The sequence below is a fragment of the Dermacentor andersoni genome, chromosome 1 (assembly GCF_023375885.2).
Source record: "Dermacentor andersoni chromosome 1, qqDerAnde1_hic_scaffold, whole genome shotgun sequence".
In the NCBI taxonomy this organism is placed as follows: Eukaryota; Metazoa; Arthropoda; class Arachnida; order Ixodida; family Ixodidae; genus Dermacentor; species Dermacentor andersoni.
The window spans coordinates 43,179,314-43,197,391 of record NC_092814.1 but is presented as its reverse complement, the minus strand read 5'-3'; the positions used below and the strand labels follow the sequence as shown (position 1 = coordinate 43,197,391).

Here is an 18,078-nt window from a genome sequence, read left to right as displayed (position 1 = left end):
TGTTGCATTTCACTGCTTTAAAGAGTTTATCTTGGTTTAGATGAGGGTCACCTGCACCTCAGCGTCAGCCAACACTTTGCTTTTTGAGCTCAAGCTCCTTCAAAGAAGAGACAGCACAGTTTGTTTCCCAATTATTCCTCATTGTGATGGTCCTTTCTGTTCTCTTCCTCGTTCTGCCGCATGTTTGCCCCACGGACCACTTGAAGCATCTTCTTGGTCAGTTGTACAGTCAACGTCCGATTTTTCAGACTCCCCTAGGAGCCACGAAAACATCCGAAAAAATGAATGCATGTCTTTTACTGCCCGTAAGGGCTCAAAACGCCACAGGCACATTCGGAAAAGCTCTGAAGACATGCCAGTACACATATTAGGCATATCAGTGCTTGTACTGTGACAGGAGATGGCAGGTGCATGCGTGTATAATTAGGGAATACATACCGTGTCCCGTGGCAATTGCCCCTTCCCACTTGTTAAGCTTCACCACAATACCCAGCCCGTGGCATGTGGAGTGTTTCGCATCCAAGCCTTGGGGTGGCGCGACAACAGTGCACTGCCGGCAGCGAGAATCGAAGCAACAGCTAAGCCTTTATATTGTAAACTTTATTTATGATGCTTCAAACCAGCACATACAGAAAAACATTTCTCTCTTAAATTTTAAGCTGTTTGAGGCAAATTCAGCTTAAACGCTGAAAAGTTTTATATTGTGAGAACTTCCCGAAGGGGTAACGGCAAGAGAGAGAGCAAGGAGCCTGGACCAGAAGACGAACAGTCGCGACAGAATTCGCTCTTGTGTAAGCTATGTGTTTATGTGCAAATCGAGCTGCAATTTGTTGGACATTGTGAACGAAGTGGTCTGACATCTTCAGCTACAAAAGTGGAGGAACTTTAGCAATGTACCAGCCTGCGGTGGCTCTTTGCGATCAGATGTATTTCTTCATTCAACGGCGGACAGCTTGTGTTCACCAGAAATGTGTGGCGAGACTGTACATAGTATCTTTTTCCAAATAAACAACTATGCATGTTGCGCACCAGTATATCTTCTGAAATGCTATTCGCGTGTGTTTTATTTTATCTAAACATCGATGCCGTTACAATAAAGCTCTTTATTTGCAGCAAGTTGGTGCGATTAGCGTCGTGATTTCGCTCGGCCTATGCAGCAGTGCCAACCTTCAAAGGTAAATGTACAAGCTAATTCTGAGTCATCAATAAGAAAAAAGAAGTGTGTGTGTATGTATGTATATATATATATATATATATATATATATATATATATATATATATATATGGCCAAAGCAAGCGGGCAGCGCAATAGCAGAAGCAGACGACGGCGGCGTCGGTCGTCTGCTGTGTGGTACTCCTCACATGTGTCATTCCGCTTTCGATGCACGTCACTTTCTTAACAACTAGAAATTATTCAGTCGTCACCTGTCGTTTTTAAATTTAGGTTATAAGTGAGTAATATTCAAAACATCATCTAATATTAGTAGGTGAACATTTTTCTGGTATCAGTACAACTACCGTTAGAATCCAGGCGGCGCTAGTGTTGCCTGCAAGAAACGGCCCCATTGGTCATACGGGAATGTCACGGGCTTGGCAATAGTACTTCATGTATGCTTCAGCGCATAACATTGCTGTGCTAAGGCGAACCTGCCTTTCAGTAACCGGCATTATGCAACAAGCCGTGCTTTCTAAGCTTCGAAGCCAATTGCGTGGAATACAGAGGCAGAGTTGGTGCCATTACTGACAGCGACGAATTCTTTCAATGAAAAACACGACACTGCACGGCAAGAACTTGAATAGTGAATGTAGAAGCAGCTAGGCCTCGCCTTGCCGCAGTGGTGGCTGCGGCTGCCAGCGGATCTGCGTGCGAGAGCGCCGGTTTGAGGCGGCGAGGTAATCAAAATGGCAGCAGTGGTGGCTTTGATTAATGCTGTTTTGGACCTGCGGTCACGGCAAAATGTCCTGAAAATCGGACGGCGAAGAGTTCTTGCGTTCAGACGTTCTGATACATTGACTCTATGCGATACGTGGTGGCGCTGCGAAGCCGTCCAAATTATTGGGAATCCAGAAAGTCAGTCGTTGACTGTACACTGGCAACTCCTCCAGCCGACGACAGGACGTCAAAGACGATTCATTACGCTTCCTGTCTGTTACTCGAGTCGGCATTACCGCGACTTTCCGCCCTTTCAATAACATTACAGCTAATTTTCCCTGATACAGGCACAAATTCCCCGAGTTTTTCCAGACTACTCAAAATCGCTGAGAATTCCCGGTTTTCCTGGTTGGTAGACACCCTGATTAAACAGAAAGCTAAAAGAAAAGAATAGAAAATTGGCAAAACTTGCACAGTATTTCGTGAAAGACAAAAGAATTGCTGTCACACTTGCCTGGAGATCGCAGAAAACAACTTGGGGCAGCAAAGGTGGTGCCCATGAATGCAGGTTGCTGCGTAGACTAGTTTCAGCCCAGTGCAATATGTGCCAAAGGGTCAGCGCCAGATAGACCTTAGCTGCACACAGTATTACAAAAAACAAAAATTGATTCATTAAGTGCAGCTGTGCCAGAGAAATCGTGACTTAACTATGTGTACTGTGGCAATTCTGACGAAGTATAAGCCCTAAATAGTGGTTAATAAACTCGGCCATCAAGGACACCTTGCAGCTTTTTAATGAATGAGCTGTGCACTCAGGCACTGCTCAAACGCTCAGTGAATTTATTTGAGACTGTGTTAAGACTGATTTACATTAATAGTGCACGGCAATAAAACGGAACGCTGGAACTGTCCGTTGTGCAGCCACTGACTGCCCGGTTCTTGCCCTGTATGTCACATGCTCTTCATGAGTGCGTGTGTATGTATTAGAGAGAGTGTGTGCATCTTCCACAACCTGCAAATTCCTGCTCTAGATGGCTGCCTATCAGACGCTCTAGCATATGGGCCTCAGCCTTTATGCTTAGCCTGGCAAGCCATCTACAGCACCATGTTCCCGCTAGTAAAGATGATTATTATTTGGGTACTATGTTAAATTTTATATTTTGTACGGCATTATGCAATATATATACATATATATATACATACATACATACATACATACATACATACAGGAGTGAGGTTTTCAAAACATCACACCCATAAACAACAACTGGCAGGAGCAAGAAAACAGTTGGCTTAAGTCTGTGTGGACGCGCAACTCTCACGCGTCCCCTGATATGTTGTTTTCTCGCATAGCTCCCGTCTCCTTTAATCCGGCTTCGCCGTGTTGCTTTACTGCGGCAGTCGGTACGCTTGCAGGGTAGTACGAGATGGCGCGAGTGTTGCTCGGCTAACGCCACCTAACGGCGGGGTTACTTGGGCGCAAAAAGGAGAAGGCTCTTTTTCTTTGGCTTGGGATCGGCAAGCGGCGCGAATGTTCTGCGCGTGCGCCGATCCATGCTTCTGCGAGATTGTCTCGCGAAGCCTACCCCAAAATGGATGAACACGATCGTTCGAACGCATCACCATTCGCGTGGCCATACGTGCAAACGACCAGGTGTTGGTGTCCAGCATGGGGCGAACATATTCGCTCATTATCCAGTCGCGGTGAGTCGGACTTCCGCGATTTGTCGCGCACCCATCGGCATGTTTTGTGGATAGCAACTCGGCTAGCAGGCATTGATCTATGAAGCATGCAATAAATGCCCCTGTGATTGTTTGCACTACTGTGTTGTTGCTTTGTCCCAAGAGCACGGGTGAGAACCCCACAAATGCAAACAAAAAAAGAAGGAAGAGAAGGCACGCACAATGCATAGTACTAGTGTTAGCGTAGTAGTTCGCATAATATAGATAAACTACTTTTTAAGTTAGAGAATAAATACAACAGTAAGCACAAATACAATAATGTGAAGCATGCCATTAGGAAAAATATATTATATAAAAGGATAGGAAAAACATAAATGTGATATGCTTACAAATGCATCAGTACATATAAACTTCTAGAATCAGCCTGACATGTGCGATGTATGCTAAAAGTTTAGTGTCATGGTTAGCATGTCGTAGCATCCACTTGAGGAAAAACAATTTCTTCAATTTCACGACTATTGTTTCCACATGCTCTGTCCAGCCGAGATCAGACGAGATTATAACGGCAAGATATTTGTGCTGGTTTACGTTAAGCAGCAGCAGCCTATTTTATGTCCACTGCAGGACGAAGACCTCTCCCTGCGACCTTCAATTACCCCTATTCTGCGCCGATTCCTACGGCTAGCGCCTGCGAATTCCTTAACTTCATCGCTCCACCTAGTCTTCTGTCGTCCTTGACTGCGCTTCCCTTCTCTTGGCACCCATTCTGTAACCCCAACGGTACACTGGTTATCTAACCTACGCATTACATGACCTGCCCAGCTCCATCTCTTTCTCTTAATTTCAATCAGAATATCAGCTATCCCTGTTTGTTCTCTGATTCACACCACTCTCTTCCTGTCTCTTAATGTTAGGCCTAACATTCTTTGTTCCATCACCCTTTGCGCGGTCCTTAACTTGTTTTTGAGCTACTTTGTCAGTCTATTAATGCAATTTCTGTAAGACCACACATGTCAGCGAACTCACCGCAATTTCCTTCTTTCCTTCCCTCCTCTCTCTCCCAGTTATCATTGTTTTTCCCCTTTCCCATTCCCCCAGTGTAGGGTAGCCAACCGGACGTTATTCTGGTTAACCTCCCTGCCTTCTACTTATCTCTTTCTCTCCTCCTTCCTTTGTCAGTCTCCAAGTTTCTGCCCCATATGTCAGTAAATAACAGTCGATTTAATCAAAGATGGAGGAGACATAATGCTAGGAAAACTGGCGGCTCTCTATACAAAGTGTCTATCGACTGCAAGGGTCCCAGAAAACTGGAAGAATGCAAACATTATACTAATCCACAAAAAGGGCGACGTTAAAGAACTAAAAAATTATAGGCCCATTACCTTACTCCCAGTATTATATAAAATGTTTACCAAAATAATCTCCAATAGAATAAGGACAACACTGGACTTAAGTCAACCAAGGGAGCAGGCTGGCTTCAGAAAAGGTTGCTCTACAATGGATCACATCCATGTCATTAACCAGGTTATTGAGAAATCCACAGAGTACAATAAGCCTCTCCATATATGGCTTTCATAGATTACGAAAAGGCATTTGATTCAGTAGAGATACCAGCAGTCATAGAGGCATTACGTAATCAAGGAGTACAGACCGCTTACATAAATACCTTGGAAAATATATACGGAGATTCCACAGCGACCTTAATCCTACACAAGTAGGAAGATACCTATAAAGAAAGGGGTCAGACAAGGAGACACAATCAATCCAGTGCTATTCACTACATGCTTGGAAGAAGTATTCAAGCTTTTAAACTGGGAAAGCTTAGGAGTAAGAATCAACGGTGAATATCTAAGTAACCTTCATTTTGCATATGACATTGTTCTATTCAGCAACACTGCAGAAGAGTTACAACAAATGATTGAAGACCTTAACAGAGACAGTAAGAGTGTAGTTGAAGATTAATATGCAGAAGACAAAGATAATGATCAACAGCCGGGCAAGGAAACAAGAGTTCAGGATCGTCAGTCAGCCTTTAGAGTCTGTGAAGGAGTACATTTACCTAGGTCAATTAATCACAGGGAACCCGGACCATGAGAAGGAAATTCACAGAATAAAAAAGGGTTGAATCGCACATGGCAGACATCGTGAGCTCCTGACTGGGAGCTTATCATTTAAAAGGAAAGCATACAATCGGTGCATTTTACCGGTGCTGACATACGGCGCAGAGACTTGGAGGCTGACAAAGAAGCTCGAGGACAAGTTATGGACCGCGCAAAGAGCGATGGAACAAAGAATGCTAGGCATAATTTTAAGAGACTGAAAGAGAGCAGTTTGGATCAGAGAGCAAATGAGTATAGACGATATTCTAATAGACATTAAGAGAAAAAAATGACGCTGGGCAGGTCATGTAATGCACAGACTAGATAACCGTTGGACCATTAGGGTGACGGAATGGGTACCAAGAGAAGGGATGCGCAGTAGAGGACGACAGGAGACTAGATGGGGCAATGAAATTAGGAAATTTGCGGGTGCTAGTTGGAATCGGTTGGCGCAGGACAGGGGTTATTGGAGATCGCAGGGAGAGGCCTTCATCCTGCAGTGGACATGAATAGGCTGCTGCTGCTGATGATGTCAGCGCCGGTAAAATGCACTGATTGTACACCTTTCTTTTTAATGATAATGGTAAGTTTCCAATCAGCATCTGACAATGTCTGCCAAATGCGCTCCAACCCATTTTTATTTTTCTGTAAATTTCCTTCTCATGATCAGGGTCTCCTGTGAGTAATTGACCTAGGTAAACGTACTCCTCCATAGACTCTAGAGGCTGACTGGCGACCCTGAACTTTTGTTCCCTTGCCCGGCTATTGATGATTATCTTTATCTTCTGCATATTAGTCTTCAATTTCACTCTTGTATTCTCTCTGTTAAGGTCCTCAATCATTTGTTGTAACTCGTCCCCGGTGTTGCTGAACAAGACAATGTCATCTGCAAATCAAAGGTTGCCGAGATATTCGCCATTGATCCTTACTCCTAAGCCTTGCCAGTTTAATAGCTTGAATACTTCTTGAAAGCACGTAGTGAAGAGCATTGGAGAGATTGTGTCTCCTTGTCTGACCCCTTTCTTTATAGGTATCTTCCTACTTTTCTTGTAGAGAATTAAGGTAGCTGTTGAATCTCTGTAGATATTTTCCAGGATATCTACGTAAGCATCCTGTACTCCTTCATTATGTAATGCCTCTATGACTGCTGGTATCTCTAGTGAATCAAATGCCTTTTCGTAATCTATGAAAGCCATATATAGAGGCTGATTGTACTCTGCGGATTTCTTGATTACCTGATTGATAACATGGATGTGATCTATTGTGGAGTATCCCTTCCTGAAATGTGCCTGTTCTCTTTGTTCACTAAAGTTTAGTGTTGTCCTTATTCTACTGGAAATTATCTTGATGAATATTTTATATAGTACTGGAAGTAAGCTAATGGGCCTATAATTTTTCAATTCTATGAAGTCTCCCTTGTTGTGACTTCGTATAATGTTGGCATTCTTCCAGTTCACCGGGACCCTTGAAGTCAGTAGACAGTTCGTACAAAGGGCCACAAGTTTTTCAAGCATTATGTCTCCTCCATCTTTGATTAAATCGACTGGTAGTCCATCTTCTCCAGCTACTTTTGCTGTTTCATGTCTTGCAAGATCCTTCTAACTTCATCGCTAGTTACAGAAAGAGCCTCTGTAACCTGTTCATTACTACTTCAAATGGAGGTATCGTGGCTGCTTTGGGTACTGTACAGGGCAGTGTAGAATTCTTCCGCTGCTTTTACTATATTTTCGAGATTGCTGATATTACCCTGCCTATGTTTCAGTGCATACATCTTGGTTTGTCCGAAGCCTTGTTTCTTTCTCAATGTTTTCAGGCTGTGTCCATCTTTTACTGCTTCCTCAGTCTTTCTCACATTATAATTTCGAATATCCCTTATTTTCTCCTTGCTGATTAGTTTTGACAGTTCCATCTTTCAGTGCATATATCTTGGTTTGTCCTATGCCAAGTTTTTTTCTTACTGATTTCAGGATTCATCCATTTTTTACAGCTTCTTTATTCTTTCTCAGGTTATAATTTCAAATATCACTTATTTTCGCTTTGTTGATCAGGTTTGACAGTTCTGTGAATTCTATCTTATCTCTTGAGTTAGACACATTCTTTGTCGTTTCTTTATTAGGTCCTTTGTTACTTCGGAGAGCTTACCTAGTGGTTGCCTTGGTGCCTTACCTCTCACTTCAAATGCTACTTCTGAAGCCAGCCTAGTTACGGTTTTATTCATTGCCTCTTTGTCATCTTCATCTCTCTGTTCTAAGGCTGCATGTTTGTTTGCAAGTGGCAACCTGAATTGGTCTGCTTTTACCCTTACTGCATTTAGGTTGGCCTGTTTGCTCTTGACCAATTTTACCCTTTCTCTCTTCAAATTGAGGTGAATCCTAGCCCTCACTAACCTATGATCACTGCACTTTGCCCTACCTAACACTTCTACATCCTGCACTATGCTGGGATCGGCAGAAAGTATGAAATCAATTTCATTTCTTGTTTCCCCATTAGGGCTTTTCCAGGTCCACTTTTTGTTCCAATGCTTCCCGAAGGAGGTGTTCATTATTTGCAGCTTATTCCTTTTTGCAAATTCTACCAGCATCTCTCCTCGAGTGTTCCTAGAATCGACGCCTTAGTTGCCAAGTGTTTGTTCACCAGCCTGCTTTTCCCCCACTTTTGCATTGAAGTCGCCCATTACTACAGTATACTGAGTTTGCATTTTTCTCATCGCTAATTCAACATCTTCATAAAATTTATCTACTTCATAATCATCATGAGTGGATGTTGGACCGTAGGCTTGTACTACCTTTAATCTATACCTCGTATTAAGTTTGATTGCGACTACTGCTACCCTCTCATTATTGCTATACAATTCGTCAATGTTGCCCACTATGTCTTTATGGATTAGCAATCCTACCCCGTACTGCTTCTTATCTGGGAGACCTCTATAGAAGAGGACATGGCCATTAGTCAGCACTGTCTGACCCTCTCCAGTTCTTCTAATCTCACTAAGGCTGATGATACTATTCCAAACAATGTCTGATAGTTCCTCAAAGAGTCCTGCTAAGCTAGCCTCACTCGAGAGGGTTTGGGTGTTAAACGTTGCAAGGGTCAATTTCAGTACAAGCACAGTAAGCAATTCCTGTCACTGCCCCATGTTGTGCAAGATAGAATTTTCAGTAAGTTCATTGTTTTTAGGCACTTTGCCCTGAAGGTCAGTTTTGCATCAAGCACGATACCTAGAGCTTGTGCTCCTTGTTTAGGGGTATTCGTTGCTTGTACAGTTCAATGCTGGGATCCGGAACTAGTCCTCTTTTTCTTGAGAAAAGAACACAGCAACTTTTCTGGGGGGTTAAGTTTGAATTCGTTTTCTTCTGCCCATTTAGACACATTGTTAAAGCCATGCTGTACTTATTGCTCACATACTGTAAGGTTACAAGATTTATAAGCTAATTGCACATCGCCTACGTAGACAGAATAGAGAATTTTTGGAGGTAGTGATGCATGGAGCGAGGACATCTTAACAATGAAGAGCATGCAGCTGAGCACGCCTCCTTGAGGTACAACATATTTTTGTGCAAATAAGAGCGACAATAGATTGCCAATTCTGGCTCGGAATGTGTGGTTGGACAGGTAGCTTTCTACATTGTTAAGCATATTCCCTCGAATGCCCATCTCCGAGAGGTCTCAGAATATTCCGTAGCGCCATATCGTACACATGCCTTTTCCATATCGAGGAATATGGACAAGAAGTACTGCTTGTGGACAAATGCATCCTGGATGTTTGTCTCGATGCACACAAGATGGTCGGTTGTAGACCCGCTTTATCTAAAACCACATTGAAATGGGTCAAGCATTTTATTGGACTTGAGGAAATGTACGAGACAGCCACTGATGATTTTTTCAAAACACAAAGGCAGTTCATAAGTGCTATAGGCTGGTAACTAGTCACCGATGAAGGATCTTTATCATGCTTCAATACCAGGTTGACAACACCCTGCTTCAATTTAGATGGCAGATACCCAGCAGCCCAGATAGTATTGAAAAGTGTGAGTAGCATAATTTCTGTGTAGGGTGGAAGTGTTCAATCATGTTGTACATGATTCTGTCAGGCCCCAGTGCAGAGCTCTGACCTGCAGTCAAGGAAGCTCTAAGCTTGGCAACCTTGAAAGGATGATTATAAGGCTCACTTGGGCTGCATTGACAGTTGACTGGCTTCCGTTCTACTATTTCTTTGTATTTATGAAAAGACTCTGAAAAGTGTATTGAGCTATACACATGCTCAAAGTGTTTGCCAAGAGCGTCAGCCTGGTCTTCTAACTTGTTTTCTCTTTTATCCACCAAGGGCAACATATCGATTTGTTACCCTTGAAGACTTTGTAACTAGTTCCATACTTTTGCCTCCTTTGTATAGCAATTAAAGCTTGAAAGGAACCTCTCCCAGCTTGCTCTTCTAGCTTGCCGTCACATCCACTTTCCCTGTGATTTAATGCGTTTGAACTCGATCAGATTTTCAGCATTTGGTGATTGATGGGGTATGCCCGACGCTTGTTGTTTCTTTCACGCCTGCTGGCAGTCTTCATTGCACCAAGGCACTCGTGTTTTGTGTGAGCTGCCACTTGTTTGTGGAATGCATTTCTCTGCTGCGTCAATGATTTATCATTGACGCAGCAGAGTGGTAAAATATGCTACTGTGCAGTCTATAGTAAATTTGCTGATAAAATCTCATGATAAGAAAGCTGGTTCTTTAAACGGCTTCCAATTGGCGGTGGCTAGTTTTCACCTGGGGCCATGCGGAGGGGAATGATATTGTGTTACTAAGTTTATAGATTTACTGGAAAGTGGCCACTTCCGAATGGATTTTTGATTACATTCCTTTCTAAGTCAGAAAACAGGGAAGCAGAGCCAACCAACAAGTTTATTGATGAATATGAATTATGACAAAGATTATAACAGGTTGGCTCCTTCTTATTGAAGAGGCGTGCACTGGAGTTTACTAGGAAGTTTCCTACGAATCAACCTCTCGTGTCGCATCGCAAGTCTCCCCACATACTGTTGCGAGTGTTAAAATTACCCATGAGTGTGTAGGGCTCTGGAAGCTGATTGACGAGGTTATAGAACATGGCAATGCTGCGCATGGTTAGACGCGGGAGGGTGCAACCCTCATGTGCTCGGGTATGTGGTATCGCAACATACCTAACGCCTGCTGGCACAGACGCCCCTGCGGGGGTGATGGAAGTAAACCTAAAAAAAGTTTTCAGTGAAAGTGGAGGTGACACCCAGAGAGAGAGAGTAAAACTTTATTCAATCTAAATAAAATAAGGCACGATGGTTGGAGCCCCTATTCCAGGGCCCCACTGGCACGAGCGGCTCGCTGGGCTTGGTCCAGAAGAGCCAACTGGCTCTCCCGACCCTCGTCCGCAAGCCATGCCTCCCACTGCCTATTCCTCATTAGTGAATGTTGGTGTAATATGGGACTGTCTATGTGCGGCGGCCTCCTGGGGCACTCCCATGTGATGTGTTTTAGTGTGGGTGTGTCTGTGCACCACGGGCACTCGTCAGTGAACCTCGTGGGGTGTATTCTGTGTAGGTGGTGCAGGTTGGGGTATGTATTCGTCTGAATACGACGCCAGTCCCTCTCCTGTTCGCTGTTTAAATCGGAGTGAGGATGTCCAAAACGTCTCCGCTCCTGCCTTTGCTGTAGGAGGATGTCACGAGAATTCGGTGGAAGGACGTCGCTAGGCCATGCCGTTGCTCGGACGTTCAAACCTCGAGCAATACGGTCTGCCCTAGCGTTTCCTGCCAGTCGCTCGTGTGCCGGACACCAGACGATAGTGTGGTGCCCCTCTAGTTGAGTGCCTAAAATTTTGATTATTGATTTGGGTGCCATTCCTTGTAAAAACAGGCGGCAGGCCGCTTGTGAATCGGTTAATATGACAGCCGAATTGGTTTGGCGCTCGGCGTCCTGAATGGCCAAGGCGATGGCTGCAGCCTCTGCCACGCATGCCGAGGAGGTTTTGAAGGATGCCGTTGTTATGTTGTTGTTGCATGTTGTGGGGATGCGCGACTCTCGCGCGTCCCCTGATGTTTTTCCCGCATAGCGCATCCCCTGATATGCTGTTTTCCCGCACGGCTCGCGTGGCCTGGCGGTCGGCGTGGTACAAGCGCGGTGCGAGAGATGGCGCGACTGTCGCGCTGCTGCGGGGTTACTTGGGCGCCAAAAGGGAAGGCGCTTCGTCTCTTGGGTTCGAGACAGCAAGCAGCACGGACGTGCCGTGCCGCGCGTGGAGCGACGCTCTTTCCCGGCGGGTCGGCGAACCGCGCCGGACGTACCGCGCGCGCGCGCCGACCATGCTTCTGCGAGACCGTCTCGCGTGGCCGCCTTGGACACCGTTGGCGTGACTGTACACGCGAACGACCAGGCGTTGGGATCCAGCATGGGGCGAACATATTCGCTCGCAATGCGATCGCGGTAAGTCTGACTTCTAGATTTGTCGCGCGCCCATCGGCATGTTTTGGGGATATGAACTCGGCTAGCAGGCATTGATCTATGAAAGGTGCAATAAATGCCCTTGTGACTGTTTGCACTACTGTGTTGTCGTTCCTTTGTCCCAAGAGTACGGAGGAGAACCCCATATCTCCCACATCTGGCTGCCCAACGTGGACCTCTTGGGGCATCGGACGATAATTTTAAGTGTTGCTTCGTTCGAGACCTTTGTTCGAACCGAAGCGTAGGCCTAGCGTGGATTTTGATCGCTAGCGTCGGCGGCGTGCTTTCTTGAGCGAGGCGGCGGTGGCTGTGGTGTGTTTGAACTTATCAACATGCTAAGCCTTTTCGCAAGTGTTTTTTTTAATGACATTCGTCAGTACGAGAGCCACGTGGTCTGCATCCTGGGAGAGCGAGGCTGAGCGCCCGCGGAGCAGTGGCAAGCCTGAAGCGAGTGAGTACGGAAGCCTCGTGGGTGGTCCGAATTTCTTATGTAAATAGCTTCTTCTATCTCTTTGACTCGGATGAAGTCGCGGCTCTGGGAGCCGGGTGGCCGCGGGCCACGGGTGCCACGACGGGCTGACTGGTATTGCGGCCTGGCACCGGGCGCTCCGACACCGTCTGGGACGGTGGGCGCCGTCAACTCGGATGCTGTGTGCACCGAGCGGAGTAGGACCACCTCACAGAGCTAACGTCTCCTCGCGGCTGCCTGTTTTGCGCTCATTTTGGGTGTTGTTTTTGGATGCCGGTTGTTGTCAGAGTAGCGACGCTTTAGGCCTAAGGCTTTACGAAGCTGCCTGTCGCACGTGGAGGGACACAACCTGGTGGACCGTGGCGTTGAGGCGTTGCAATTTGCTTCCCTCATTCTATTTAGCCTCGCACGAATTGAAATTACTCGTGCGACTCAAGAAAGCGAGCTTCGTTCACGTGAACTTAGCAACTGAGTAGCTGCCCGATCTTTTGCTAGCTGAGTTGAACATCGTACCACGTGGGCGATGCGCATGCAGAATTCCTCTCCCTTGCACTACTGTAGTGTTTGCCGAGTGTGTTGAGTCTACGCAGCGTCATTGGAGTCACCCCGGGCGATGGTGATGCTGTGGCCAGTTCGGCGCAGCGACTTCGGCGGCCTCCTGCATCCAGCTCACAACCCTCGGCGGCGGACAAAAGAGCCGGCAGTCACAGACAGCTACGACGGCTCTTGCCAGCAGGGCGCGTCGGCGCGAGCGACGCTTGCTCGTACCGACTACTGCGTCGTCGTCTCCGGAGTCCTGGCCTGGGATCGTGCCGTCGAGTCTGCAAAGCTGCTGCTGTGACCGGCGGACGCCAGCGGTGTACCCCAAGGACAGTCGGCTCGCACGCTATGGACAGCGTGTGGACATTTCCTCAGCGGCCACTGTTGCATGTACTACTATCTTGTTCGCGAAGCACGGATTAATGTTAGACCGTGTGACATGTTTCGCCGGAATAAGAAGTGATTTAAGGTTGGGGGGATGTGGGGATGCGCGACTCTCGCGCGTCCCCTGATGTTTTTCCCGCATAGCGCATCCCCTGATATGCTGTTTTCCCGCACGGCTCGCGTGGCCTGGCGGTCGGCGTGGTACAAGCGCGGTGCGAGAGATGGCGCGACTGTCGCGCTGCTGCGGGGTTACTTGGGCGCCAAAAGGGAAGGCGCTTCGTCTCTTGGGTTCGAGACAGCAAGCAGCACGGACGTGCCGTGCCGCGCGTGGAGCGACGCTCTTTCCCGGCGGGTCGGCGAACCGCGCCGGACGTACCGCGCGCGCGCGCCGACCATGCTTCTGCGAGACCGTCTCGCGTGGCCGCCTTGGACACCGTTGGCGTGACTGTACACGCGAACGACCAGGCGTTGGGATCCAGCATGGGGCGAACATATTCGCTCGCAATGCGATCGCGGTAAGTCTGACTTCTAGATTTGTCGCGCGCCCATCGGCATGTTTTGGGGATATGAACTCGGCTAGCAGGCATTGATCTATGAAAGGTGCAATAAATGCCCTTGTGACTCTTTGCACTACTGTGTTGTCGTTCCTTTGTCCCAAGAGTACGGAGGAGAACCCCATATCTCCCACAATGTAGAGACTATGCTGAAAGTGTCTGAGCTGGCTCGACTGGCATCCATATAATACACCCCCGGTCCCATGCCGAAACGTTTGTGAAGGGTCTTTGCCCTTGCTCTGCGTCGTCCGGGATGGTACTTGGGGTGCATGTTTTTGGGAATTGGGGCCACCGCGATGTGTGATCGAACATTGCGGTCTATCTGTGCCGTTTCCTCTCCGCAATACTGGGGTCTCAGGGGAAAGCCTAACTTCGCCAATACTTCCCTGCCCTGAGTTGAAGAACAAAGTCTTTCTTTCTAGGCATATAACGTCGCGACTGCGTACTCGTCAAAAGTATTGTGCAGGCCCAGTCCCTCGAATCTCTCTGTGCTAGTGCATTCGGGAAGACCAAGGGCGGCTTTGAAGGCTTTTCTTATTATTGCGTTTGCCTGTTTAATCTCTTGGTTTGTCAAGGCCTGATACGGAAGGGCGTATGTGAGTCGGCTAACTACGAATGCGTGAACCAGGCTGATGGTCTCTCCCTCAGTTAGGCCGTCTCTGCTTCTTGCCACTCTCCTTATCATTCTGGCCACATTTCCTGTGACCGCCTTTAGTTTTTGTAGGGTGTGAGATGTTCCAGCATTCTGCTGTATCCACATCCCCAATATTCTGAGTGTCTCCACTTCACGAATTGGCACCCAGTCCTTCTTTCTTGCGTACTTCGCACGCACCCGAATGAATTCCGATTTTTCGGGTGCGCATGCCATGTCCGCCGCCCTCGCGTATTCCACGACTGCGTCTATGGCCTTTTGAAGGGTTTCTTGCTTGTCCCCGTAGGACCCCTGGTGAGCCCAGAACGTGATATCATCGGCATATATCGCACAACCGAGATTCGGGTGCTTATCGAGCTCCAGGGCTAGCTTTCTCATCCCTACATTGAATAGCAGTGGAGAGAGTATAGCTCCCTGAGGGGTACCTCTGTCGGGACAGTTGAAGGTGTCGGACCTCGTGGAGCCTAATCCGATTGTGGCCGTGCGGTGGCTGAGGAACGAGCGCACGTAGTTATAAATTCGCGATCCGCAGTTCACCGCTTCCAGTCCCTCCAGAATAGCGTGGTGGGAGATGCTGTCGAAGGCCTTTTTGATGTCCAATGCCAGTACAAATTTATCTTCCGACCCTCTGTTGGGGTGCAGGACCTCGTGCTTTAGTAGTAGAAAAATGTCCTGCGCTGACACGTGGGGTCGGAAACCGAACATGTTGGAGGGGAACATGTTGTTTAGCTCTATGTGGTTCGAGAGCCGGACCTGCACAACCTTTTCAAAGAGTTTCCCCGCGCACGACGTTAGGGAGATGGGTCGAAGGTTGTTGATGTTACGAGGCTTACCTGGTTTTGGAATAAGAATAATTTTTGCTTCCTTCCATTCTTTTGGAAGGACGCCGTCCTCTGTCCAGACCATGTCGTTAAAGAACTTGGTCAAGCTCTTTAGCGTGTCGTCACTTAGATTGCGAATCATTGCGTTCGTGACCTGATCTACCCCTGGGGTCGTGTTTTTCTTGAAGGAGTGTGCCGCTGCGTAAACCTCTTCAAAGGTTACGGGGGCGTCCAGTTCCGGTTGGTCCTGACCTTCGTAAACGGGTTTGGTGGATTTCCTGGTCGGTACAGTACCTACGTATATCTCTTTAATTTTGTCTATGATGTCAGTTTCCCGACCTTCAAACTCGTTTTCAAGCAGCTTAAGTGTGCGATTCCCAGCTCCATGCTACATGTAATTCCCCCATGCTTTCCTCGTTGTCATTGTCTGTTGGCTTTATGGGTGTGTGACTTTCGAACTGGGCCCTCTGTTCCCTTTTTTCTCATATATAAAGAAACTATTATGTTCTATTTTAACTATGTCAGATGAAACTTCATTATTACGAGCTTCGACTGTATATGCAGGGCTTTACAGCATTTAGGTAATAAAACTTTCTTTCTTCAGTAGCTGGGAAACTTGGGATAATTGGTGAACACTCATACATGATAAAACAGCACTGAAACAGATGACAACAAAGAAAGGGAGGTACAGCAAGACATATAGCTCATAGCAGAAAAAAGAATGTTCCTGGTCAAGTGCTGCCAGAAAGGTATCAATGGTTACGATTAAAAAGAAAAAAGAGTAATGCACAATTCAAGGGAATTCAGAATGCAACATTTTCATACTGGCAGTTCTTGATATCAGTGACCCACAAAAAACCATCTGGGCCAGGAAGTGGCCAATATAGATGGAAATCACCTGCACCTAGAGAAGTGCCTTTGTAGTCTTCCTTTGGTGGAGTGGCCAAGGAAGCACTCAAAGGCTGAACAGCATGAAGCAGTAGGTTCTTGATGGCATCCTTGGTAGTTCCATGATGAGAGTCAAACAAGGCTGCATTCAGGGCTGTAGATAATATAAGCAGAACTTTTTGTTAAGAAAGGAGCCCACATACATGGAGTTCCCTCAAAATTGTAGACCTTAAAGTGAAGCACTAAACCAGACTACATTGGCTGAGACTCTATTGGCACTTGTCCAGCACTACTTGTCCAACTGCTACTCTATCAATGTATGCGTGTTCAGATCTACATATTAGGTTCAAGTATTGTGATAAAAGTCATTCAGCATATAATGTGTAATGTTGGGTCTGCTAGTGGTTAGCCTACACACTTAAACAACTGGGTGCTTGCAGGAGGAAGCTGACACCATGCAATACCAGCTGCAAGTGACAATCCTTCAGTTAAAATCCTTGAGGGCTTACAGTAAGCTCCTCAAGGCACACAGTCTGCTCAGTACAGAAAATAATATGCAATGGAATGGTGACCATTAATGTAATGGTGTTCCTCAGGATTATTTTGCACAAAAACTTGCATCAAATGATATACAATATCTTGTGAAATAAATAAATGCTATATCAGTGCACACAAATGCTGGTACATGAAAGAACCTAGTAAAATAAAGTCAACAATTTGAGCACGCCATGCGTACCTCGTCTCCAAGCCACCAGTGAGAGCTGTGCAAGAAGCATATGGCAGACACACTTCATTGAGGTCACTGCAGCGGCCGGCAAATCTGAAACGTGTTCAGAAAAAATGCCTTTTTGTATGGTATGGTAGGCCAATATTTACTGCCTGAACACTGCATCTTATCATATTAGGAGCTATAGCAATAAAAAATGAGTGTTTACAATTGAAAGGCACGTAACATTTCCCTAGATGGCTCTCAAAATTCATATATTAAAGCAATATCTTTGGTTTAATGCACCTGTACAACTTGCTTCACAAGCTTCTCGCATTGTACCTAACTTTCAACAACGTCACATGTACCAGTCTGTTGCCATCAGCCCGTTGGTGGCTTGTGCTAGCATCATTGTGGTGGCTGTGCCCAGCAGCACAACGAAAAGCTGAATTATCTAACCAGTTTATACCTAGCTTGATTTCCAACAGTACTTTAAAAGCTCAGCGTGGTTCAATTGGCATTTCTGATATCGTGTCAATGCCATTCTATGAAGAAGAATGAGTTTTGACATGCATTACAGGAATAAAAGGTGGAACAAAGACCAAGTATTTGTAGCGAAGTATTAGCAGTTGAACAAAGCACAGTGGATTGAGTTCCTCGGGCACACCTGGTAGACAGCCAATAAGTTAGAAGCGCATACCCTGACTTTGGCAGGCCAGCATCAGGAGCAGCGAGACGTCGGATACTGCTGGCACACCTGAAAGGTTGTAAATCTCTGTGCTCTGTGCTAGGGTTGTCAGCCTGACAAGTAGTTGGCTTGCAAAGCAGTCCCAGTAGTGCTCCCAGTAAAGCCTCTCCATTTCGAAGCAGCTGGGACGGGTTGCCCTTGGCTGCTGCTTCTGCCAATGTGCCCTACCTGCATGCATCAGCACAATATCAG

The 18,078-nt window shown here is 46.5% G+C and overlaps 1 protein-coding gene across 4 annotated transcripts in view; it reads right to left on the bottom strand.

Annotated features, from left to right (window-relative positions):
- LOC126546157 (uncharacterized) overlaps positions 1-18,078 on the bottom strand; it is a 36,633-nt gene that overhangs the window by 14,545 nt on the left and 4,010 nt on the right. For all 4 annotated transcript variants that reach the window (XM_055061376.2, XM_055061378.2, XM_055061377.2 and 1 more), the window contains exons 2-5: positions 17,839-18,054; positions 17,169-17,252; positions 16,449-16,586; positions 2,388-2,509 (exon numbers count right to left, since the gene is read on the bottom strand). In XM_055061376.2, the coding sequence (XP_054917351.1) occupies positions 2,388-2,509; positions 16,449-16,586; positions 17,169-17,252; positions 17,839-18,054 (560 nt within the window). The remainder of the gene's footprint in view (positions 1-2,387; positions 2,510-16,448; positions 16,587-17,168; positions 17,253-17,838; positions 18,055-18,078) is intronic.